Source organism: Cynara cardunculus (assembly GCF_001531365.2).
Source record: "Cynara cardunculus var. scolymus isolate 2C chromosome LG 3, CcrdV1, whole genome shotgun sequence".
NCBI lineage: Eukaryota > Viridiplantae > Streptophyta > Magnoliopsida > Asterales > Asteraceae > Cynara > Cynara cardunculus.
Window position 1 is genome coordinate 7,241,968 of NC_037530.1, and position 22,266 is coordinate 7,264,233.

The 22,266-nt window shown below is 38.9% G+C and overlaps 3 protein-coding genes across 4 annotated transcripts; 1 reads left to right on the top strand and 2 right to left on the bottom strand.

Moving 5' to 3' along the window:
- Nucleotides 1-489: 489 nt before the first annotated feature.
- LOC112509441 (staphylococcal-like nuclease CAN2) lies at nucleotides 490-3,725 on the bottom strand. Its single transcript, XM_025114403.1, has 9 exons — nucleotides 3,511-3,725; nucleotides 3,319-3,374; nucleotides 3,087-3,201; nucleotides 2,710-2,820; nucleotides 2,428-2,615; nucleotides 2,286-2,342; nucleotides 1,047-1,206; nucleotides 905-973; nucleotides 490-817 (listed from the first exon to the last, which is right to left on the bottom strand). Exons 1-9 carry the CDS (start codon nucleotides 3,673-3,675, stop codon nucleotides 719-721), a joined length of 1,020 nt encoding a protein of 339 aa, XP_024970171.1. The 5' UTR covers nucleotides 3,676-3,725; the 3' UTR covers nucleotides 490-718.
- Nucleotides 3,726-8,054: 4,329 nt separating this feature from the next.
- Nucleotides 8,055-9,285, top strand: LOC112508809 (copper transport protein CCH-like). 2 transcript variants are annotated; one of them, XM_025113588.1, is made up of 3 exons: nucleotides 8,055-8,079; nucleotides 8,159-8,234; nucleotides 8,871-9,285. In XM_025113588.1, exons 1-3 carry the CDS (start codon nucleotides 8,071-8,073, stop codon nucleotides 9,011-9,013), a joined length of 228 nt encoding a protein of 75 aa, XP_024969356.1. In that variant the 5' UTR covers nucleotides 8,055-8,070; the 3' UTR covers nucleotides 9,014-9,285. The 2 variants fall into 2 exon arrangements, with proteins under 2 accessions (XP_024969356.1, XP_024969355.1); XM_025113587.1 differs by having other exon boundaries at nucleotides 8,868-9,106.
- Nucleotides 9,166-20,176, bottom strand: LOC112508808 (biotin carboxyl carrier protein of acetyl-CoA carboxylase-like). The gene is made up of 9 exons (XM_025113586.1): nucleotides 19,962-20,176; nucleotides 18,542-18,751; nucleotides 18,175-18,227; nucleotides 12,341-12,394; nucleotides 11,406-11,663; nucleotides 11,238-11,300; nucleotides 10,669-10,737; nucleotides 10,537-10,582; nucleotides 9,166-9,527 (listed from the first exon to the last, which is right to left on the bottom strand). The coding sequence occupies exons 1-9, from the start codon at nucleotides 19,993-19,995 to the stop codon at nucleotides 9,466-9,468; spliced, it is 849 nt and encodes a 282-aa protein (XP_024969354.1). The 5' UTR covers nucleotides 19,996-20,176; the 3' UTR covers nucleotides 9,166-9,465.
- Between the last annotated feature and the right edge of the window lie 2,090 nt (nucleotides 20,177-22,266).

Genomic DNA, 22,266 nt, shown 5'->3' on the forward strand with positions numbered 1-22,266 from the left:
GTGTTCTTGAGAGGGAAGATGCAATTGAAAAGGGAAAAACGTATGGAATATGAATGTGTTCTCGAATGAAGGGATATAGCATGTATATATATCCTCGGTAGTTATTTGGTGGTTAAATAACCACCCACGGGCGGTTAAGAAACCACCCACGCGAACAGACACGACTGTTCGGAAACAGTGTGTCGGTCGGTCTGGTTTGGCTATAGCCGTGACGGTCACGAGACCCCAAGCTAAAGCCCAATCGAAAGGTTTTAGTTGATTTTGATAAGGCTTATGATCTTACCCTTATAAATCATCCATTTTTCCCCCTTTCTTTCCTATGTGGGATCAATTCCAATGGGAAAAATCCAACAAACATTAGAAGCAATTTTGTTTTTATTCATTTTTGTTACATTTGAATGTGTTATTTAAATTGGACAGTGAGCCTGTGACCAAAAAGCTATGGATGCTTATGTCAAGAAACAGAGAAGAAAAGGCAAAGGCCTCGGTGGAGCGACAAACAGTTTGATCCATGGGAAAACATTTTTAACAGTTCGATTACGGGAGAGTTGTTTTCACACCCTTTTACTGAGTTTTAATCTTAATTCACCATGCTAACTCTCTTACAAAAGACAGATTTGAAGGTCCAAAGCCTTGTTTATCCTATGTGTCATAGTTGATGGTGGCCTGGAAACAGACTAAGAAGTAGCATCATCCGTTTGAGAGTGTAGCAGTGCAGCTATCTGTTTTCACGACGATTCTTCCTCCATTCCCATGGCATTTCAGGATTTGATGAAGCCCACAACCCAAGTCGCTTGGCTCTGGCATCTTTCTCCCACTGATATCAAACCAATTCAGCCATTTTCAGAAAGATACAAAAGCTGATTGTTCTTGCCACAATCACATAAATGACGAGGTAATTTACCTTCTTAAATTCTGGCCGTTTGTCGTAGGCAGTGTAGTGCCATGCAAGTCCTTTCTTTAACATTAATTCCTGTGTGATCGACTTTCCAAATTAGTTGCATTACATATGTAGGTGCATGACATCATGAGGTCAGCCAAATTACCTGTACAAAGATGCCATTACAGTAGATATCCCCAACAGAACGACCATATTGATCTTCATCGAAGATCAAAATTTTTAAACACTTGCCACCGATTATCTTCACCAGCTCCTCCTTCGCCTCTTTCCCGTAGGGCATCAAGCTTTCGGGCGCATCTATTCCCCTGTTTCCATTTACTCATGATGACACCAAATAGAGAAACCTCATGCAATGGCTAGCATAGCCTACAAGGTGTTTATTGGCACTGCAATTACTTATCCCCTAGTATTTAGGCTATGTTTGGCAAACTAGTTATAAAGCTAGTTGTTGCCCAAAAAGCTAGCTTATAAGCTAGTCATGTTTGGTAAAAACCAAGGTTCAAAAAGGCGTGAGGCGTGGCGTGGCGGCGAAGTCAAGCCTCAAGCCTTACACGCCACGACAAGGATGCGGCGTTTTTCAAGGCGTGACATAAGGCGGCAAAATTGTATGTCATATATAGAATTATATATACAGATATATGTTTTCTGTATATCATCTAATCAGATAAGGATATTAAAAAATGTACATTCATATTAGAAGAAGAAAAATCATATATATTATTATTATAAAAATAGGTTTTTGATTAAATATTTGAAATAGAACTTAGAAAGGTAATTTTACAACTTCATCTTAACCGAGAGTCTGTAACGTTTATGAATTTGTGAAACTGTGAAAGATGTGATTAGTTAGATCTACATAAAAATGTAAAATCTAAAGTTAAAAGTGTAAAAACACAAAAGATACAAAATAAAAAATATATTTTTTTGGAAAAAAATCACGTGTTACAAAAAACATGCGTCATGGCACACCTCAAAACACCATGGCGTGAGCCACGCCTTACAGAAACGTTATGGGCCATTTCGCAACGGCGGAGACGCGTCTTGCACCATGGCGCGCCTTTTTGAACACCGGTTAACACTAAGCTTAAGACAACAATGTAAAATGACCGGACATGCTGAAAAATTAATTGGAAAGAATATAAAGACAACATTGGAAAATGGTTCTTGCCTTATAAGCTAGTTTATGTCAAACCAAAATGGGGCTTTTTTTAGTAGGCTCAAAAAATAAGTTAGTTTATGGTCGTCAAAGAAGACCTTAGTACGCTCTTCTATAAACTAATCTTATGGTATATAAGTAAAGAGCAAGAACGAACAAATATCCAGCAGAGAAATGCATAGTCTGGAAAATAGAAACCAGATATAGACACAAATCTATTTGAAATACCTTAGTCTAATGCGGTACTTGCGTGCTAGAATGTCCTCATCATGAATATGTAGTACTCTGTGTCAACAAGTTAAATGATCCATGTAAAGGTTGCTATCGAAGTTAAAAACTAGCGTTGTATCGTATAGACATGACTAATTACCGATATCCTGCATCTGTGATTTGCTTGTGCAGTGCATCAGCTTTCGTGTAGTTTCTCTGGGCACGTGCTTCATTGCGTTCAACCGCTGCCACTTGTACCGATTGGGGAACACGCGACGACTCCCGAGAATCTGAGGTACTAACATAGACTGTTACAGTATCCCCATCTGCTACTGCCCTTGCATCCACCTTTTTAAATCAAGTGAATTTGCAAAACCACTAAGAAAGAGATTTTATAGGAAGTGTAAGTGTGAGTGTAAGTTTAGGAGGCAATTGTTCTTACAGGAAGCGTGTGTAACTCATAATTAAGACCGTCGGCAAGCAGTGGAGCGTCACCAGCGGTGAGTTCAACTAGTGAATGAGGAAGAGGGAGACCGTAAAATGACAATAAGCCCTTCAAAAATGAGAAATAGAACACCCAATTTAGATGTCATTTTGTACAAGTTAGTTGTATATCGAGCGGTGAAAGGTATCATAAGCCCTTCAAAAAGAAAATAGAACACCAAATTACAAGTCTTTTAGATAAGTTACTGCTCAAAGGACCTTTTTGACCAATGTTGCATTATGTGGGTTAGGTTTTCCATACCCATTGGTGTTAAGACCTGAAAACTAGTTGGGTTTATGTGAAATTTGAGAGAAAAGAAGAGAAAGAGAAAGAACCTCAATATCAGGTGTTTGATGTTTGTGCAGGGTGTGAATTACAAGTCTGGAAGCCTCTTCAGGTGTCTTGGGTGGGGGTTTTGATTCCCTCCATGCCTTTGCTAGTTTCTTATACCTTCATCAGTTCATTTTTCAAGTGTCAAAAAACCAACTAAAACAAGAGAGAGAAACTGCATGTTCAATTTTAGGTCTAATACTTGAATTTTATGAGGCAAAAAGTTGGAAACTTTACCAGTTAATTTGAGCTCTCTTGGATGAAGTGACATGCTTAGTCAGACCTCCAGGAACCTATAGATGAAAATGTATTTTGGTTGCAACAATGTTTGGAAAATGGGAGGAGGTGTGAATTATGGTGGAAAAATGGACAGATCCAAGTGATGGATGGAAGGATGATTTGTTGTTGAAAGAAAGTGAGAGTACCTACCTGGGAGGTGATTTCAAAGTGATAGAGGTGTTGGGCAAGGGCGGAGACACCGACGGTGGATGTAGAAACGCCGTGGTGGCCAAGTTCTTGATCACCGGCGGTGGTGGTGGTGGTTGGTGGCTTGGAACAGCATACGCCATAAGCAATCCTGAGTGCATTTCCCATTTTTTTTGCAACTTTACGATCCCATTATTGGTTTCGTCTGCTACTTTGGATTTTTCTCAAATAATCTATGGAGAGAGAGAGTTGTGGAAATGGGTAAAGGTGATTGTGAGAGGGGGAGCAGCTGTTTGCCACGTGTAGATGTATGTATCATTTGCTGTGACTTCTTTAATTTTTTTTAAACGAAATTAACTCATATAACATAAGTAAATTGCATTGATATTAGTTCTAATTGTTCTTCAGGAAATTTACTAATTGTTCTTCAGGAAATTTACTTTTTAGATGATATATTTAAGGTGGCGTTTGGTTCGCAGAATGTTTTTGGATGAAATGGAATCTGTCAAAAGAATTTGACTTTGAAGGAATTGGAATGGAATGTTGTCAGGTTTAACCACCTGTTTGGTTGGCAGACATTGGAATGGAATATGTTAAGGAATTGGAATCTTTATGTTTCGTTCACAGAATGTAGCTTTAGAATTGGAATAAAATTTTGGTAAATGACCAAAATGCCCTTTTTTGGAAATTTTAATTTTTTAAAACTAAAAGTACTTCAATAAAATAATTATTTAATATTATATAAAATACACAACCCAAATATAATCATAAGCCAAACGACGTTACTAAATCGACGGTGGTCGGCGGTGGTCCACAGTGGTTCAGATGGTGGTGTTCCGTAGTGATTCAAATCGATGGTGGTCCGCAGTGGTTCAGATGGAGGTGGTCAGTGGTGGTCGACGGTGTTTCAAATCGGTGGTAGTCGATGATGGTGGTCGACGGTGGTTCAGATCGGTGGTAGTTGGCGGTGGTGGTCAGCGTGGTTTAGATCGGTGGTCCATGGTGGTTCAAATGGCGGTTATCGGCGGTGATTCAGATTGACGGTGAATCAGATCAGCGGTGGCTCAGATCGGTGGTGGTGGTCGGCGATGGTTCAGATCAATGGTAGTCGGCGGTGGTTTAGAGTGGCGGTAGTCGGTGGTGGTGGTCGGCGGTGGTTTAGACCGGTGGTGGTCGACGGTGGTTCAGACCAGTGGTGGTCGGCGGTGATTCAAACCGGTGGTAGTCGGTGGTGGTGGTCGGCAGAGGTTCAGACCGGTGGTAGTCGGTGGTGGTGGTCGGCGGTGGTGGTCAGCGGAGGTTCAGATCGGTGGTAGTCGGTGGTGGTGGTCTGCGGTGGTGGTCAGCGGAGGTTCAGACCGGTGGTAGTCAGTGGTGGTGGTCGGCGGTGGTTCAGACCGGTGGTAGTCGATGGTGGTGGTCGGCGATGGTTCAGACGGGTGGTTGTCGGTGGTGGTGGTCGGCGGTGGTTCAGACCGGTGGTGGTGGTCGCCGGTGGTTCAGGCTAGTGGTAGTCGATGGTGGTGGTCGGCGGTGGTTCAGATCAGTGGTGATGGTCGATGGTGGTTTAGATCGATGGTAGTCGGTGGTGGTTCAGATCGGTGGTAGTCGGTGGTGGTGGTCGGCGGTCGTTCAAATCAATAGTGGTCGAGAGATGGTCGACGATGGTCATATGTTTTTTTTATGAGATTATAGTATATTAGGTTAAAGACATATTTGGTATAATGAAGATAGAGATTTCATTCTATCAAAATACCATATAGTTACTAAGGAATGTTAAAATCCTTTATCCATGGAATTCATAGGAATCTGAAGATTCCTTCCGCTGAAAAGAATGAACCAAACGAAGGAAATGAATCTGGTCAAAGGAATTCAACATTCCAATTCCTTCAGATTCCTCCAGAATCTGCGAACTAAACGCCACCTAAGGGTGTATTATCAAATTTTGTATACAAAAAATGATCTGATTACTTGTAAAGCTAGTGTATTGTATATAAAAATACGGTAGATTATTAAACCATTTTTTTATTATTTTGAAATACAGCAATTTAAAGATACAAATATAAGAAAGATATAATAGAATTCTTGATTTTAATTTGATGATTCGACATTCCCATTGATTTTCTTTACCATTATTATTAATTAACAACAAAATTTTGTTATTACAGATTGTTACTGATTAATATCATCATTTATTCGACCGTTAACCACCACCATAACCAACCACAAATTCAAACATTATAAACAAAAACAACATAAAAGTGCACACCTCAAAAAGTTTAGCAAATTTATTCAAAAAATTTTAAAATTGGTCAGTAAACTGGTCAGTGTCTTGTTGATAACCACATACCCTTTTCAAAATTTTCGGTAATAGCCTGTTAAACCCARAAAGCCTCTCAACCCCTTGACAGTAGTGGGTTGTGGCTAGCTCAACATGCTGTCAATCTTGCGCCTACTATGCCCTACTATACCACTTTTAGGGTAGGCTAGGCTAGGGGTTGGGCTTTGTATATGGAGAATGGGGAGATCGATTTTGGTCGAAACCGGTTACCGCACGAAAATCTCGGCCCGGGACGTATTTTTGGCCATCTCTAGTTGTAAAAAGCTATAAAATTATTTACGTAACACATGAAAAAAAAACATTAATTTCAGACCGTTTGTAAATTGCAATAATAAATATCCAAAATATATGTCAAGACCGATAAAACCGTCCACCAAAATCTATCGGACGGACCTGGCTTTGTGGTTACAATGGCACGTGCCACCGTTTCCTTCATCCGTCATAATGTAAAAAAATTTAGATTCATTTAAAATGCAACTGTATCAATTTGTTATGTATCACCATATATATTTAAAAAAAACTACAATAAGAATACAAATTTTCCTTTGTAGAGTTAGTTTACAAAATTTTCTTTCACCACAGACCCGAGTTTGAATCCCAATATGAAAAACAATTAACTAACCAACAAACCAACTATAATGTTGTAAAAACCAATTTCTGGGTCTGTCCCTGGTTAATATCCTTTAGAAAAATATGTACGAATTGAACAAATGGCCCATACTTGAAGTCACAAAATAAGGAGTGTGAACATTAGAGATGGCCAAATGGGCCCGGCCCGGCCCATAACCGACGGAGGACCGGGATCGGGACCGGGACCGGAGAGGGACCGGGACCGGGACCGACCGGGACCGGTAGGGACCGGTTGAGGGACCGCCGGTTATGATCCAGTTAGGGTTTTTGACGTTTTTTGGGACCGGGACCGGTTAAGACCGGGACCGGTTATGTAACCGGTTATAGGCCCGGCCCGGCCCGGTCAACGAAACGTATATATATAATAAACCGTATTTTTATTGTGTATTTTTAAACATATTTACAACAAAACGTATTTATAAACGTATATATATATATATATATATATATAACAAAACGTATTTATAAACGTATATATATATAACAAAACATATTTATAAACGTATATATATATATATATATATATATAACAAAACGTATTTATAGTAAAATGTATTTATAATAAAACATATTCAAAATATCATATTACAAACATATTAATAACATATTAAAAATTTATTAATAACCAAAAATTTAAAAAAAAAATCATTTTTTTTTAATAGGCCCGGTCGGGACCGGTTATGGGACCGGGACCGGTTGGGACAACCGGTTACTAATAACCTTGACCAGTTACAAGGAAAATCACCGGGACCGGTTATGTCGGGACCGGTTACCGCCGGTTTTTGTCTCGATTAGGCCCGGTAGGGACCGGTTAAGGCCCGGCCCGGGACCGAATTTTGGCCACCTCTAGTGAACATCCATCTACAAAAACAACATCATCGCAACAATTATTTATTTTAAGGTATCTTGTTTTAAGAGAAAGGAAAAAAGATAGATTTTTTTTTGTAAAATTAAGAGAAAAAGAATCTTAATACATTTACTTAGGGACCGTGTACCAAACACTTACCCAGTAAGTGCTTACCGGCAAAAATTAACACCATCATTTACTTAGCAGATAAGATTTTAGTCCATCAAAACGACATCGTATGCAACAATTTACCCGGTAAGCACTTACCGTGGTAAGAGTCGTTGCCCTCACTTACCGGGTAAGACTCTTGGTCCTTGTCTTACTCTTACCGGGTAAGATTTTTGATCCTTACCATATTCATCCGATAATGTAATGTGATCTGGTAAGCGCTTTCCCGGGTAAGCGTTTGATAAACGGCACCTAAGTTGTCTACTTGAATCTCCTTTGATTAATGATTTCCAACACTTATTTATAGGCTTTAAACTTCAACACATGAGCTTTTCAACGTGTTTTTTTCACGAACAAACCTCAACGTGAACAAGTTGCGGTTCAAATCGGCTCGATTACACCGCACCCCCACCCGCAACGTACGGTGGGTAATGTCTAAAATGTCCCAATCCCATGATGTCAACATAAAAAGTGAAATGAAATTGGCATCCAGAGAGTGAGAATCGAATTCCCCCACTTTTAACCCCCCTTTTAAATATCCCTTCTTTGCATCCCAGATTTCTCTACAACTTCTTGAATGGCAAATGTGAGTTTTTGTACCACACATTTTCTTCATTGTAAACCAAGTCATTTGTGCTTAAACTGTTTTTGTTTTCCTGAAATAGGTGGTAGAATTGAGGGTTGGTTTACACTGTGATCAATGCATCAAGAAGATCTTAAAGACCATCAAGAAATTTGAAGGTATCATCAACTCATCTTTCCATTTCATTCATTAGTAAATTTCAAGTTTCCATTTTCATAGACCCAAGGTAAGGAGTAACAACTAAAGGGCTGTTTGGCAATTGCTGAATGGTTTGGTGCAGAATGATTAAGCGGTCAGAATGATTAAGAGGCTCCCATGATATAGTGCAAAATGAAATATAATTGTTTGGTAATTGTGTACAATGAAATTAGGGCTCTTAATGGTTAAGGGAGATCCAGGATACAAAATCATTCAGAGGGTTTTGGAACCATTATGAGGCAGACTTTTTTTTGCCAAACAAGATTCACCTCTTAACATTCAGAGGTTGCCTCTTAATGGAACTATTGAGAGGTAAACAAACAACCCCTGGATCGGTTCCACAGAAACTCTCATCGGCTCTAACCCTTTTTGGTTCGACCCTGGAGCATTCACAATGGAACTTTCTGGAGAGCTTTTTGAAAAGCTTTTTGGCTACCTAAGCTTAAAGAACTCCTAAATAGGAACCTCTCCAAACAGCTTGTTTTTTTGCTCATGGGTCCCACTTAAGTTACCAACGAAATCTTCAACCATTGTGGATGCTAAAGTGCTTTTTCTAAGCTAGGCTTAATAGGGTTTGATATTTTTTTTTCTAGCAGACATTGAAGCTTATGATATCGATACAAAACTGAACAAGGTGATGGTTACGGGAAATGTAACGAATGAAGAAGTGATCAGAGCTTTACAGAAGATCGGTAAGCAAGCAAGCCAATGGGAACAAGATTCAGCAACGAACTACTAGCTAGTCGAGATTGATCTCTCCATTTACTACTGTTGATGCAAGTCTTTGTGTTATTAGTAGAGAGAGCTTCATGTTGATCTTGTAACAATTGATTATTTTTTGTCACAGTTTTTGAATCGTATAACCCGAGCATGTAATGTTATCTGTTTAGGTTCATCTGCAACAAATGATCATAGTGTATCATCCCTGGCAATGGCTTAAAGAAATATGCAAATACAGGTTATAAACTCTCTACATGTCGAAATTTATGGTCGTTTTTGTTGTAGGTCTGAATTCAATTTTCGACCCACACACACTGGAAAGGCAAGTTGCATTGCTAACTGAATGCCCGTGCCACAAAATTGGTAAAAGGCGAAAATGCTAAGAAGAATACAGATGATTTAAAACAAAAAGCAAACTGCAAGCCATTGGAGAAAGCTGACCACAGAACTACTTAAAGGGATGATGGTAGTTTACTTGATGTCGTGAAAAGAGGGCAAGACTGCAATGATGGGATCTCCATATCCAACCGCCTCTGCAGAATTACAAATCCGAAATGATTATTAAGTATGTCAAACAACAAGAAAACAATCTTGCTGTTCAAACTAACATAACCCGTGTTTGGCAACCATAAGCCAGCTTATTTTATGAACTTATTGAAAAACTCCGTTTAGTTAGCAATAAGCTAGCTAGCTTTTTGAAAAGCTACTTCATGTGGTGTTTTAATAAGCTCTAGAGGCTTTTTCTGCTTCTTTTTTATTATGCCCCTTGTGTTTTTCCAACTAATTTTTTAACACGTCATATTTACGTCATTTTACATTCTCATCTAGCTTATCATCTAGTTTTTACCAAACATGACTAGTTTTCTCAGCTAACAGTTAGTCAACAACTAGTTTTTTAACTAACAACCAGCTTGTCAGCTACTTTGCCAAACATGGCCATAACAGAAAGTGAAAATCATATACAAACAATGAGCAAGTTCCATCTTAAGGAATTAATATACGCCTGTGAAGTGCAAATTGAATATATGTCTTGTTTTGAATGTTTTTGTAGTATTTCCACCATAGAGATGAGATCTAGGGAACCGAAACAAAGTACGATTATTTTGTAGAGAAATGTTCTTTTTTGAACAGCCCATAAATGGCGCAAGTGCCTGGTAATTATATAAATAAAAGAACCCGGTGGATATGTACCATTGGATGGTGAGCAACGGAGCAATTGTCATGATCTAATAAGGAATAATTTGATAGGGTATAGAAAATGGGCCATAAAAATATATAATGAATTATCACTTGTTATCATGAATGAGCACCAACCTTCACAATTATAGACCCTGCTAAGTTCTAATGTACTCTTTCATGAACTATTATTGGAGTAAACAAGTTTTATTCTTTCTTAGTTTGGTTTAATTTATGTGCAATTAACCTGATAGATTTATGAACTGGGACAATTTGGTAGAATGTTTTCTGTAATTAATTGTTCTAAAAAGCAAATGCCTTAAAGATAGATGCAGTGATGATTAAAAATTGAACCAGACATCATACCTCCATCATCAAAGAGAATCTTTATGACTTCTCCAGCTGCATCCGACTGCATAATCATAGAAAGATGATGATCAAATTGAAATGAAGTTCTTTTTACCCTGAAAACAGAAACTGTTGAGGACATTATCTCACCTTCACCGGAAGTTCAGTGCCAAACTGGTCCAAATAGCATATAGTTTGTCCTTCCTTGATAATATCACCCTGTTCATTCAACACAAAGTAGCTCAATGTTGAATATTATGTCACTAGACTAAATGAAGGCGTTCCCTGAAAATATCATCCTTGGAGGTTGAGTTGGCTTTTGTAAATTTGGTTTTTGTTTTAAAAAGTATAAATCTATTCAGCCATTTCAAACTTCTCATTTTATGGTCCCATTTATATGATGCATGGAGAATTGAAAATGTGATACCACTTATATGATGTGGAGGAGTATGAAAATGTGAATTGTCAATCCAATTTACTTGATGTGAGGACAAAGATGATGGGTCCCACAATGGAAATTGAAGAATGAAGAAAAATGGTTAAATTTTATGCTGCCATATGCTTATGGCATATTAAATTATGAATTTATTTGTGTGTGTACAAGTAATCTAAAAAAAACTAAAAGGAGAGCTAGGAACTCAAAGAACAAAATTGCAAAGGACATTTAGTTGCTCTCTATCGTAGCTTGACCAAAAAAGCTCACATGTTGCAAAAGTTACCTCTTTACAGAGAACAGGTTGCTTCTTCCCTTTAAGTGTCCTGCATTTGCGGAATGTTCCAACCTGATAATAGAAGAAATGGTGAAATATGAACCCATAAACCATTTTGCATAAAGCCATGAGGCCACAGGCTCAAGAAAGGAAAAGATTGGGTATGGAACATTATACCGTTGGACATGAGACTAGAACATATCCACTGGCTCCAGAAGCCTCTAGTGCTGCTAATTTCTTCGACTTCTCAACGGGAACATTTGTAAAGGGATTTGTTTTTTGAGAAGATGGCTTTGGTGGCGATGGTGGGGTAGCAGGGGCAGATTCATTCATTGGTTTGCTAGGAATTGGTGGTGCTTCTGTAGGTGAAGCAACAGGTATGATGGCAGCGGCTGATTTAATGTTCCTCTTGAGATGCATTTCAAAGTTACCAATCTATGAGAAAACAAACAGATACCTAATCAGATGACTCTTACTCCTGAAAGGCGTGTGTAACTTGTATTTAGGGGAGAGAAAACAAAAGGATTTTTTTAATGGCAAATATGATGCATGCAATCGTATCATGTCTCAAGATCAGGATCTTCAAATATTGTGATTGATACGCGTTGGATACCTGAGGAAATGATTCATTTAAGAGTCCTCCATTTTGTGGTAGATTTTCAGTTTTTATATCTAATCTCAATTTTTAAAGACCATAATGGTTATAACCACCACATACTAGGGCCAATTGCCCTATCATGAGCTCAGACCTTAAACAGACACCTTCCACAAACATTTCCACTATTCCATGTTTGTTCCCTTGTAGTTCACATTACAGTCATCCGCCATTACGTATAAACGTGTTGTCTTTCTTAGCATAATCATTTTTTGGCAGTCACAAGACCATAAGTTACGGAGGTAACACGTAAGCTTCGAATGTAGCTCCATTAAAGAAAAGGGATCTTAAAAGGGTATCTATGCCTTTTCATGTTTTGACGTCACCACCATGACATTTAATGGATATGCAGTGCCCATGGCACAATATGCTATTTCATAATTAAAATACTTGATTAAATGACAACCAACAATCTTACGAAAGATATGCAAATGAGATTACCAATGTGGCAGCTTACCTTCATTTTCAACTCAGCAATCTGTGTCTCGTCACAGACCCCCAGGACAAGTTCCTGATATTAAACAGTAAGCACGTAAGTAAAATGGTCAAGCAAAATAAAGTAGAGAAATTGCACATCATAGAAAAGTTACACCAGTGCCACGATGTGAGACTGTGAGTGATAAAAGCAGCTTCATCCTTGGCATATACTTCTGGATTCTTCCAAAAAATGGTTTGAACTCTATACATGTTGGGAATTGAGAAATTTGGGGTACCTAAGGCTTACCCTGAAGGCCTGACTATGATTCCAACCCCTTTAAATACCACCACCAAGTCATTGGCTAGCGGGCATGCAACATTCTTATTCCAGTATAAGATGAACTTGGTTTTCTTTAATTTATTTAATAAGCCAATATAGCGTCTCCAGAAAAGTGAAAATAACTTCAATATATGGAATCAACTTTTTAGCTCAACTAGAGAAATGATCACAATTTTGACATGGCATAGGCAAATTACAATCAACATGCACATGTATCTAGCAATAATCCAATGAAAGGAGCAAAATATAAAGGAGTAAGAATGAACTTCCATTATATGCTCCTTTCGGAGTTAGATGCTGGTATTTTCTTGATGCTTCTGTGTAGATATAAATTTGAAGAGTTAAATACATGATGTCTCAACTCTCAAGTCATTCAAGGACCACATGCCTAATAATTTTACCCTATTTCTTGCCCTACCTTGATAAAAACAGGGTGAACCATCAATTCATTATTTGCAGACTAATTTATTGGATCTTCAAAACCAGTGTCACTGAATATCTTCTCAAGTGCAATTGATGAGATTTATCAAAAGTACATCAAAATGCTGCTTCAATTACAAAATCGTGAACAGATTAAATCCAACTTTTCATTGTGAGTAACCAGAGATTAATAACCTAAACATGAAAAAGGTTCTAGAAAGATAAAACAATAATGTCAAGGAGGAACTAAATTTCTGGTTAGATTTCTGGAGAGCTTTCTAGTATGTGACAAGCTTGTCCCACATATTGCACAATGATACAGGAAACTGATAAGCCACCGACTTTAAAGGTTTATTCTAGAAAGCGAAAATTCTTGGTAATTCTGGTAATTTTGGTAGTTCCGTTAATTTTGGTAAATTAGAAACAATAGATAGTGAGTAGAGAGGAGGGAAATGGGGAGGCAATTCTTGTGATCTTTTTTGTTTAGGAGAGATCTGGCTCTCGAACCCAGAATTATCTTTTTTTCTTCTTGTAATCATTTTCAATTCAGCAATTCGAATATAAAACAGCCGATTGGTTCTATCAAATTGGTATCAGAGCCTTCGATTCTGATTGACTATGGCACCAAAGACTCAAGGAGAATGCATAGAGGTGCTGGAAGAATCCGTTCAAGCAATGAGAGCTTATGTGAAAGCGCTTTGAGATAGCGAGGCAGGTAACACCAAACGAATTGACGATCTAGACGAGGGAATTCAAGCAATTACGGGCAAACTGGATTCGCTATTCCAAGCGAAATCCGACAATTCCTCGCAATCCAGAGGGTCGTTTCAAGGTTCTGGTTCGGGAGGAGGTCCAGAATCGCAACCCAAAGGGGGTGTGAATTCCTCGTTTTTCGTCCACTCAGATACGGGAGGAACCGGCAAACCTCCAACTCCGAGATTCTCTCCAACGGATTGGAGATTGCGACGTGTTGAATTACCCATGTTCAATGGGATCAATCCAGATGGATGGATTTTTAGGGCGGAACGTTATTTTACCCTTCAACGTTTTGAGGAGAAAGAGAAGGTTGCCACTGCAGGGATTTGTATGGAAGGCGAGGCTCTAGCATGGTTTCATTAGGTCGATAGCAGAGATCCGATTCTGATTTGGGAGGATTTGAAATTGCAACTCATCAATAGATTCCGACTCACCAATGGTGGATCTGCCCTCGAACAACTTCTAGCTCTCCAACAAACAAGTACACCTCGTGAATTTCGCCATTCTTTTGAGACTCTTGCTTCCTCCTTATTGGACCTTCCCGAGAAAGTGTTGGAATGCAATTTCATGAATGGGCTCAAACCCTTCATTCAGGCCGAAGTCAGGCTACTTAGACCCAAGGGGCTGTCCCAAATCATGGAAGTAGCCCAATTGGTGGAGGACTGAAATTCTCAGCTATTGGGAGGTAATCGAAGTCATAGTGGTCCCTATAAACCCAGCCCTAATTTTTCGACTTTCGTAGTTCGCACTACCCCGACACCGATCAATAGTGCCATGGTTACAGGTGTTCCGGCGACAGTGGGTAAAGGAATGGGAGCCTCCCGACAACCAGAAAATTAACAGAAGCGGAGCTTCGAGATAAACGGGCTAAGGGAATCTGTTTCCGTTGTGACGAAAAATATCAAGTGGGTCACAAGTGCAAGAACAAGGAATTACAAGTACTTATACTCCAAGATGAACCCACCAAAATAGAAGCAGAAGACAAAGAAATTAATCAAAATGAGGTTGAAAGATTGGTAACTGAACAAGACCAAACCATCGAGTTATCCCTAAACTCAGTGGTTGGACTTACATCCCCATGTACCATGAAAATTCGGGAGCTCATCAAAGGTGAAGAAGTGATTGTCCTTATTGACTGTGGTGCATCCCACAATTTTATTTCCACAGGGCTGGTCTCACTACTCCAACTCAGAGTTGACGAAACCGCCGGGTTTGGGGTAAAGGTCGGGACGGGACAAGTGGTGAAGGGGAACGGTGTGTGCCGAGGAGTAGAGTTGATCCTCGCCGAGATGCGGACCATTACAGAGTTCCTACCGCTTGAATTAGGGAGCACCGACATCATTCTCGGTATACAATGGCTGGAAACTTTGGGCGACATAAAGGTTAGTTGGAGGGCGCTCTAGATGAAATTCAAGGTGGATGGGTCAGAGGTAGTCATTAGAGGGGAACCGGGCCTACAGAAAAACGTTGTCTCGTTGAAAGGGTTGCACAAATGTTGGCATACCACAGATGAAGCATTGTTGCTAGACTTGTATTTGCTGCAAGAAGAAAAGAGAACATAGGACCCGAGACCAGACCTATTTGCAACAGGTCCTCGAGAACCATCAAGATGTGTTCGAACCGTTAGACCATCTACCACCAAAGAGAATGCAAGACCACGCCATACCGTTACTGCCGAACACGGAGCCCATCTGTGTAAGACCTTACCATTCTTATGAGCAGAAAAAAGAAATCGAGAAGTTCATCCAAGGAATGTCATTTTGCCCAGGTCATTCGGCCTAGTGAGACCCCGTACGCTAGCCCCATTTTATTAGTTAAAAAAAAGACGGGAGTTGGCGGTTTTGCATTGACTACCGCGCACTCAACCAAGCAACTGTTGGTCCCATTTTGTTGGTCAAAGAACTGATAGATGAACTACACGAGGCGATAAATTTTTCCAAATTAGACCTCAAATTGGGATATCATCATATTCTAATGAGGGATAATGACATTGAAAAGACGGCCTTTCGAACCCATGACGGTCATTATGAGTTCATGGTGATGCCTTTCGGTCCTACCAACGTTCCCGCCACCTTTTAAGCCCTCATGAATGAACTGTTTAACCCTCACCTTCGGAAGTTCATCCTTATTTTTTTCGACGACATCCTTGTTTACAGCCATAATGAGGAAGAACATGGGCGACATATTGCCTTGTCCCTCCAAATACTTAGCGACAACCAATTGATAGCAAACCGAAAGAAATGCGTGTTCGGGAAACACCAAGTGGAATATCTCGGTCACATAATCTCAGACAAAGGAGTGGAAGCGATGTTTGGGAAGATCCAAGCAAAGAAAGAATGGCCGACCCCTAGAACAGTGAAAGAATTACGTGGGTTTTTGGGGTTAACCGGTTATTACCGACGGTTCGTAAAAGGATATGGAGGAATAGCATTACCGTTAACCCAATTGCTCAAAAATAATAATTTTAAGTCGAGTTTCGAAGCTGAAAAGGTTTTCCAACAACTAAATTTGCCATGATACAGCTGTCCGTTTTGGCCTTACCAAATTCTGAGAAAGAGTTCACTATGGAAACAGATGCCTCCAGAACAGGGGTAGGGGTTGTCCTAATGCAAAACAACAAACCAGTTGCCTATTTCAGTCAGACATTACCAGCAACAGGGAAGTATAAATCAATGTATGAGCGAGAATTGATGGCGATTGTGTTAGCGGCTAAGAAATGGAAGCATTATCTGATGGGGAAGCGATTCTTCGTCAAAACCGATCAGCGTAGCCTCAAATATTTGCTAGAGCAGCGTGAAGTCTCCTCCGACTATCAAAAGTGGTTGGTAAAATTAATCGGTTTCGCTTTTTTGATCCAATTTAAACCGGGCAAAGAAAATGCTGCAGTCGACGCCCTTTCAAGGAAGGCCCATCAACCCACTTTAATGGAATTAATTACATTCCAAGGTTGGGACATCACTCAGCTTGTCAACAAAGTGAATCAAGACCCTAAATGGAAGACACGCATTGCGGAACTCAAGAACGGCAATCCAGAGCCAAGTCCCTTTCAGTTGAGGGAAAACATACTGCTCTGGCATGGTAAGATTGCTATTCCTCAACAATCTCTGTTGATCATTCATATTCTAATGGAATACCATGACGGAACCATCGGGGGTCACGTCGGGTTCTTAAAAACATTGCAGCGGGTCAAGGCAGAATTTTGGTGGGAGAGAATGAACAAAAGAATCTGAGAATATGTGGCAGCTTGTGCGATCTGTCAAAGAAACAAGAGTTCCACCTTGACACTGGCAGGGGCTGCAACCCTTGGATATTCCCCAACGTGTTTGGGAAGATATTTCCATGGATTTTGTGGAGGGATTACCCATGTTGGAGGGATTTAACTCCTTGTTGATGGTGGTCGATCGACTTAGCAAATATAGTCATTTTATTGCTCTACGACATCCATTCACACCCCTTAAAGGCGCTGGCATTTTTCTGAAAGAAATTGTGCGTTTACACGGTGTGCCGAAATCAATCTTCTCGGATAGGGATAAAATCTTCCTTAGCCATTTTTGGCAGGAACTGTGGCGTTTACAAGGTACTAAACTCAGATTTAGTACGGCATACCATCCCAGAGTGACGGACAAACGGAAGTAGTCAATCAGGGTATAGAGGCATACTTGCGCTGCTTTGTTGGGGGGCAGCCTAAGAAGTGGGCGATGTGGCTTCCTTAGGCAGAATATTCTTACAACACCTCTTTCAACACATCATCGAACACTACCCCATTCAAGATTCTTTATGGTCGGGACCCACCAACGTTAACTCCCTATTCAGACATGGCAGTCTCCAACTCTTCAGTGGACCAAATTGCTAATGGACAGAGATCGCATGCTAACAGAACTCGAAGTCCACTTACAGAAAGCACAACAAAGAATGAAAAGTTCGGCAGACAAGCACCGATGCAACGTAGAATATTCTGTGGGTCAATGGGTGTTCTTGAAGACGAGACCTTATCGGCAAACATCCTTGTCCGCTCATCATAGTGCGAAGTTGGCACCCCGTTTCTACTTCCAGCATTTCACCTTGAGGACAAGGTGAATCAGTGGGGGGGGGGGGAGTATTGATAAGCCACTGGTTTCAAAGGTTTATTTTAGAAAGCAATAATTTTTTGGTAATTCGGGTAATTTTGGTAGTTTTGTTAATTTTGGTAAATTAGAAACAATAAATAGCGAGTAGAGAGGAGGGGAATGGGGAGATTTGGCTCTCGAACCCAGAATTATCTTTTTTCCTTCTTGTTTAATCGTTTTCAATTCAGCAATTCGAATACATAACAGACAATTGGTTCTATCAGAAACATAGTTATCTTTGTAGACACTCACCTCAAAGCCACTAGGAAAAGTTGAACCCGTTGAAGTACTCTTCTCCACTGATCCTTCAGATGGAAATGCAACACATAGTGATCATTAGTATCATAGTAAAGATGAATACTTTTTAACATTAATCTACCAAAGCATTGAATAGAGAAAAAGTTGAACTTATGCAACAATTTCAATGTAACTACTTTCTATCAATGTGCCAACGATTGGAAGGGCGTCCAAAAATCTTAACAGGATCAGCAGAATTAGAGGAAAGGGGTGATGGATTTTGAATGCTAAGCAGATTAAGGAACACGTCCTTTCCAAGTTTCCATTTTGTTCATAAGTTGATGATTAATCTTAACCACAGAAGCTGAAAGATAACACTCACCATTGGACTTGTCTACAACAGCAACTTCAGATGACTTCAAACATGACACAATTGCACCGGCCTGCTTTTTCTGAGAAGATACAAGATCCCAACCAAATGCTGAACCTTGGATGGGAGATCTGGTTGATATGCGCCATGCTGCATTATGCATAGAAACCACACCAGGTTTCTCAAATGAAGAACGCAAAGGTGAAACCGTGCTCGCAGAATCTGCAATCACAAGATTACATATTAATACAAGTAGAAACCCAAGCTTGAGGTGTTCTATCAGCTCCATAAAACCCAAAGAAAATCAATATCTTATTAGATAACTCCTAGGTATCAAAGTTGACTGTATAATGGTCTGCAGAAAGATCATGCTCCAGGATAAAAGAGATGACTAGAATATGCACAAATTCCCTCAAACTCTTATATGCATCAATTATGATAATGAAGAGAGATTAAGATGGTCTTCAATAACAACTATGGCTTACACATACAAAAATAAAGCTTTTCAATGGTGTATCAGAGATACACATTAGAAAACCAACTGTAACAATGTGGCACAGAGCTACAGACATGTTAGATATAGAAGTCCTATATTCCACAAATACAATTCTTACTCCAATATGTATGATCCAAGGAGACTGTACTAATAGCCAATTGATTATAACGCAGAAACCAATAAGGCCCTTTTCATGGCATGAAATCCTAGTTGGGATGCATGATTTTGTCCAATTTAATGAACCATCATCTGTTCAGTTTGTCCACCTGTTAGCCTCAACAGTCTTGACATGTGCTACATGACATGTCAGGAGAACAAATCCCACATCCGTTTGTTGACTAAAACCTAATTTAACATCAACTGGCAAAAATTTGGTCATCAAAAGGAGATGAATCAAGGCTCAACGCGCAAAGAAAATCCATGGTCCAAGGATGATCTCACTCACTGCCAATTGATTTTGAGATGGAAACCCTAGGATCATTTCAGAAGCCTTGGATAACTTAACATGTATAGGCTCCCAATATTACCAACATCCTCGCCAACTATAGGTGGCTATGGCTTCAACCCCCACCTAGGTCATATATGCAGATAGAGAACCAGATGGGACATAGTTCCAAGCTGTTCCTAAGTAAAACACGCGGAATTTTTAACTTGCAGATTAAACCAAATCGATGCCTCTACTACATGCAGCTAAACAATTTGCACAAACAGCAAATATACCGATTTCACACTAGTTTGTACCAAATATAGCTGATAGCTCAGTCAATCATAAACATACGAGATAAATGCTCACTCGATCCGTAAAAAAAAGTACCATGTTGAATCATACAATTATATAATCATGAAAATCACAAAAAATAAAAAACGAATCAAGAATCAGAAGCAAAAGCAAAAGCATCCAGAGATACATTATAGATAAAAGAAATGGCGAGTTACAGTGAAAGGAGCGCAAGACAGCTGCAGACTCCATGAGGGAAGAATTGGAAATGGGGTTTTTGAGGAATTTGGAGTAGAAATGAAGCTCGGTAGGAGATGGATTAGGATTTATAAGAGAATAGTAATGGTAATGGTAATATTTAGGGAAGGCAATGTTCCTTGAAATGTCCGCCCCGTCTCATCAGTTTCTTCACCCACTTCACTTGTCCTTCTTTTCCTGTTCTTATGATCTTCTTGCTAACTTGCGCATTCCCTTTGTTTATGACGTGTACCTTTTTTATTTGTTTGTTATGTTTTATAACATGACCTTTAATAAATTTGTTTACCCAATCACTTACCCGATAAGCATCTATCCGTGAAATTCAACACTATCGTTTATTTATTAGGTAAGATTTTTAGTTCACGAAAACAACATCGTATGCTGTATGCAACAATTTACCCGTTAAGCACTAAGCCACTAACCGTGGTAAAAGTTGTCACTCTCACTTACCGAGTAAGATTATTGGTCTTTACCATATTCATCCGGTAAGGTAACGTAACTTGGTAAGTGCTTACCCGAGTAAACGTTCGGTAAACGGCCCCTAAATCTCCAAACCCGATTATCATATAAAGTCCAAGATTCATTTGGTTCTAATGAAATTTATTACAATTGAAATTTATCACTGGAATTAGAATTTGAAGAAATTTGAATGAAATTTACTTATGTCTGATTATGCGTTTGGTTGACAAATATTTGAATAGAATTTGTCAAAATAATTTGAATTTATGTATTTGATTCGTTGAATAAGTGGTGGTGGCGGTGGCGGTGGTGAAACCTAATAGATTGTACTCGACATTCTTGTGATAATCATGTGATTGTGAAACCTAATCGAATATGATGGAAAGAAAATGATGGAAGATTACGATGCACGTTCAACTCCACATGATCAGTCCCAAACTAAAATGATGGGATAATTCTAATTAATTAAAATAAAGTAAAAATTATAAATAAAAAAAACCTAATTACATTATTGTTCTTATTGATTTATTTTTATTTAATATAACTTAAATTATTGATTAAAAATGTTTGAAGTTAGTAGGTTGTTTTTGCATTCTCGTAAATCATAGAGGTTCTCGTTTTAACCTCCACCTACACACACACACGCACACACATATATATGTCTAATTAAAATGAAAACTAATTAGTTTATGGTAACCGTGAGGTCTAATATGAACCAATCATTTTATGATATTAATTGTATTATCTTAATTAATAGGTAAATGGTGTTTTAGTAAAATGATTAATTATAGTTTACATATTTTTCTTATTTAATAGTTATCAATCAAAAAATTGGTTTCCTTAATTATCTCAACAAAATTGATTTTATAGATTATTGTTTCCTAATTCTTCAAACCTTCTCTTCATCGTTTGAATCATACCATAAAATCAAAACTTTCTAACAAACTGAATAAAAAATGGAGTTATGTACATACCCATCTCGTTCTTCCCATTCGTCTTCACAACTTGATGAACATTGTGTTGCCCATATGTCGACGGTGCATCACAACACGATCGGCGAAGACTTCGATGATGCGTTAAAGCCTAGATCTTGTAGGAGACCTCGACGGTGCACCACAACATGATCTCGTCGAAGATTTCGATGATGTGCTACAGCTGAGATCTTATCCGAGACCTCGACTGCTTCACCACAAAAAATCTCGTTGGAGACCTCTACGGTGCACCACAATACGATCTCATCGAAGATTTCGATGATGGCTAAGCCCGTATCTCGTCGGAGACCTAAAACTCAAATCACATATGTTATCAACCCATATTCAGAACGTTATTACAGTAGTATCATAACTGCTCTTGTGTCTTACTATTATAAATTCTTGAGTATCACAGTGTATATCATATTCGTTTTGTGTTTTAGTGTTAGAAATTCTTGACCGCAGAGAGAGGGGGAGAGAGAGGAGAGAGATTTTAAAAAGACTAGTTTACCCTTATATATTATCCATAAATTTAAATTATTTGAAAACTAATGAATAATTACCAAAATTAATATGTTTAATAATAACCATTAATTATTAATAATGCATGGTTGAGATTGGATCTCACAGTTATCATAAACAATCGAGCTCCCTCTTGATCAGACCCCTATATATATATAAGAAGCGTACTCGCGCAATGCAACGAGATACATCGTGATTTTAATATTTCATTTTATTCTTTATCTCAGTCGATGTTATAATATGGTTTTATGTGATTTTGAGAAAGCGATGATGTTTTTATTTTTTAATAAAATATATGTTTGAAGATATCATA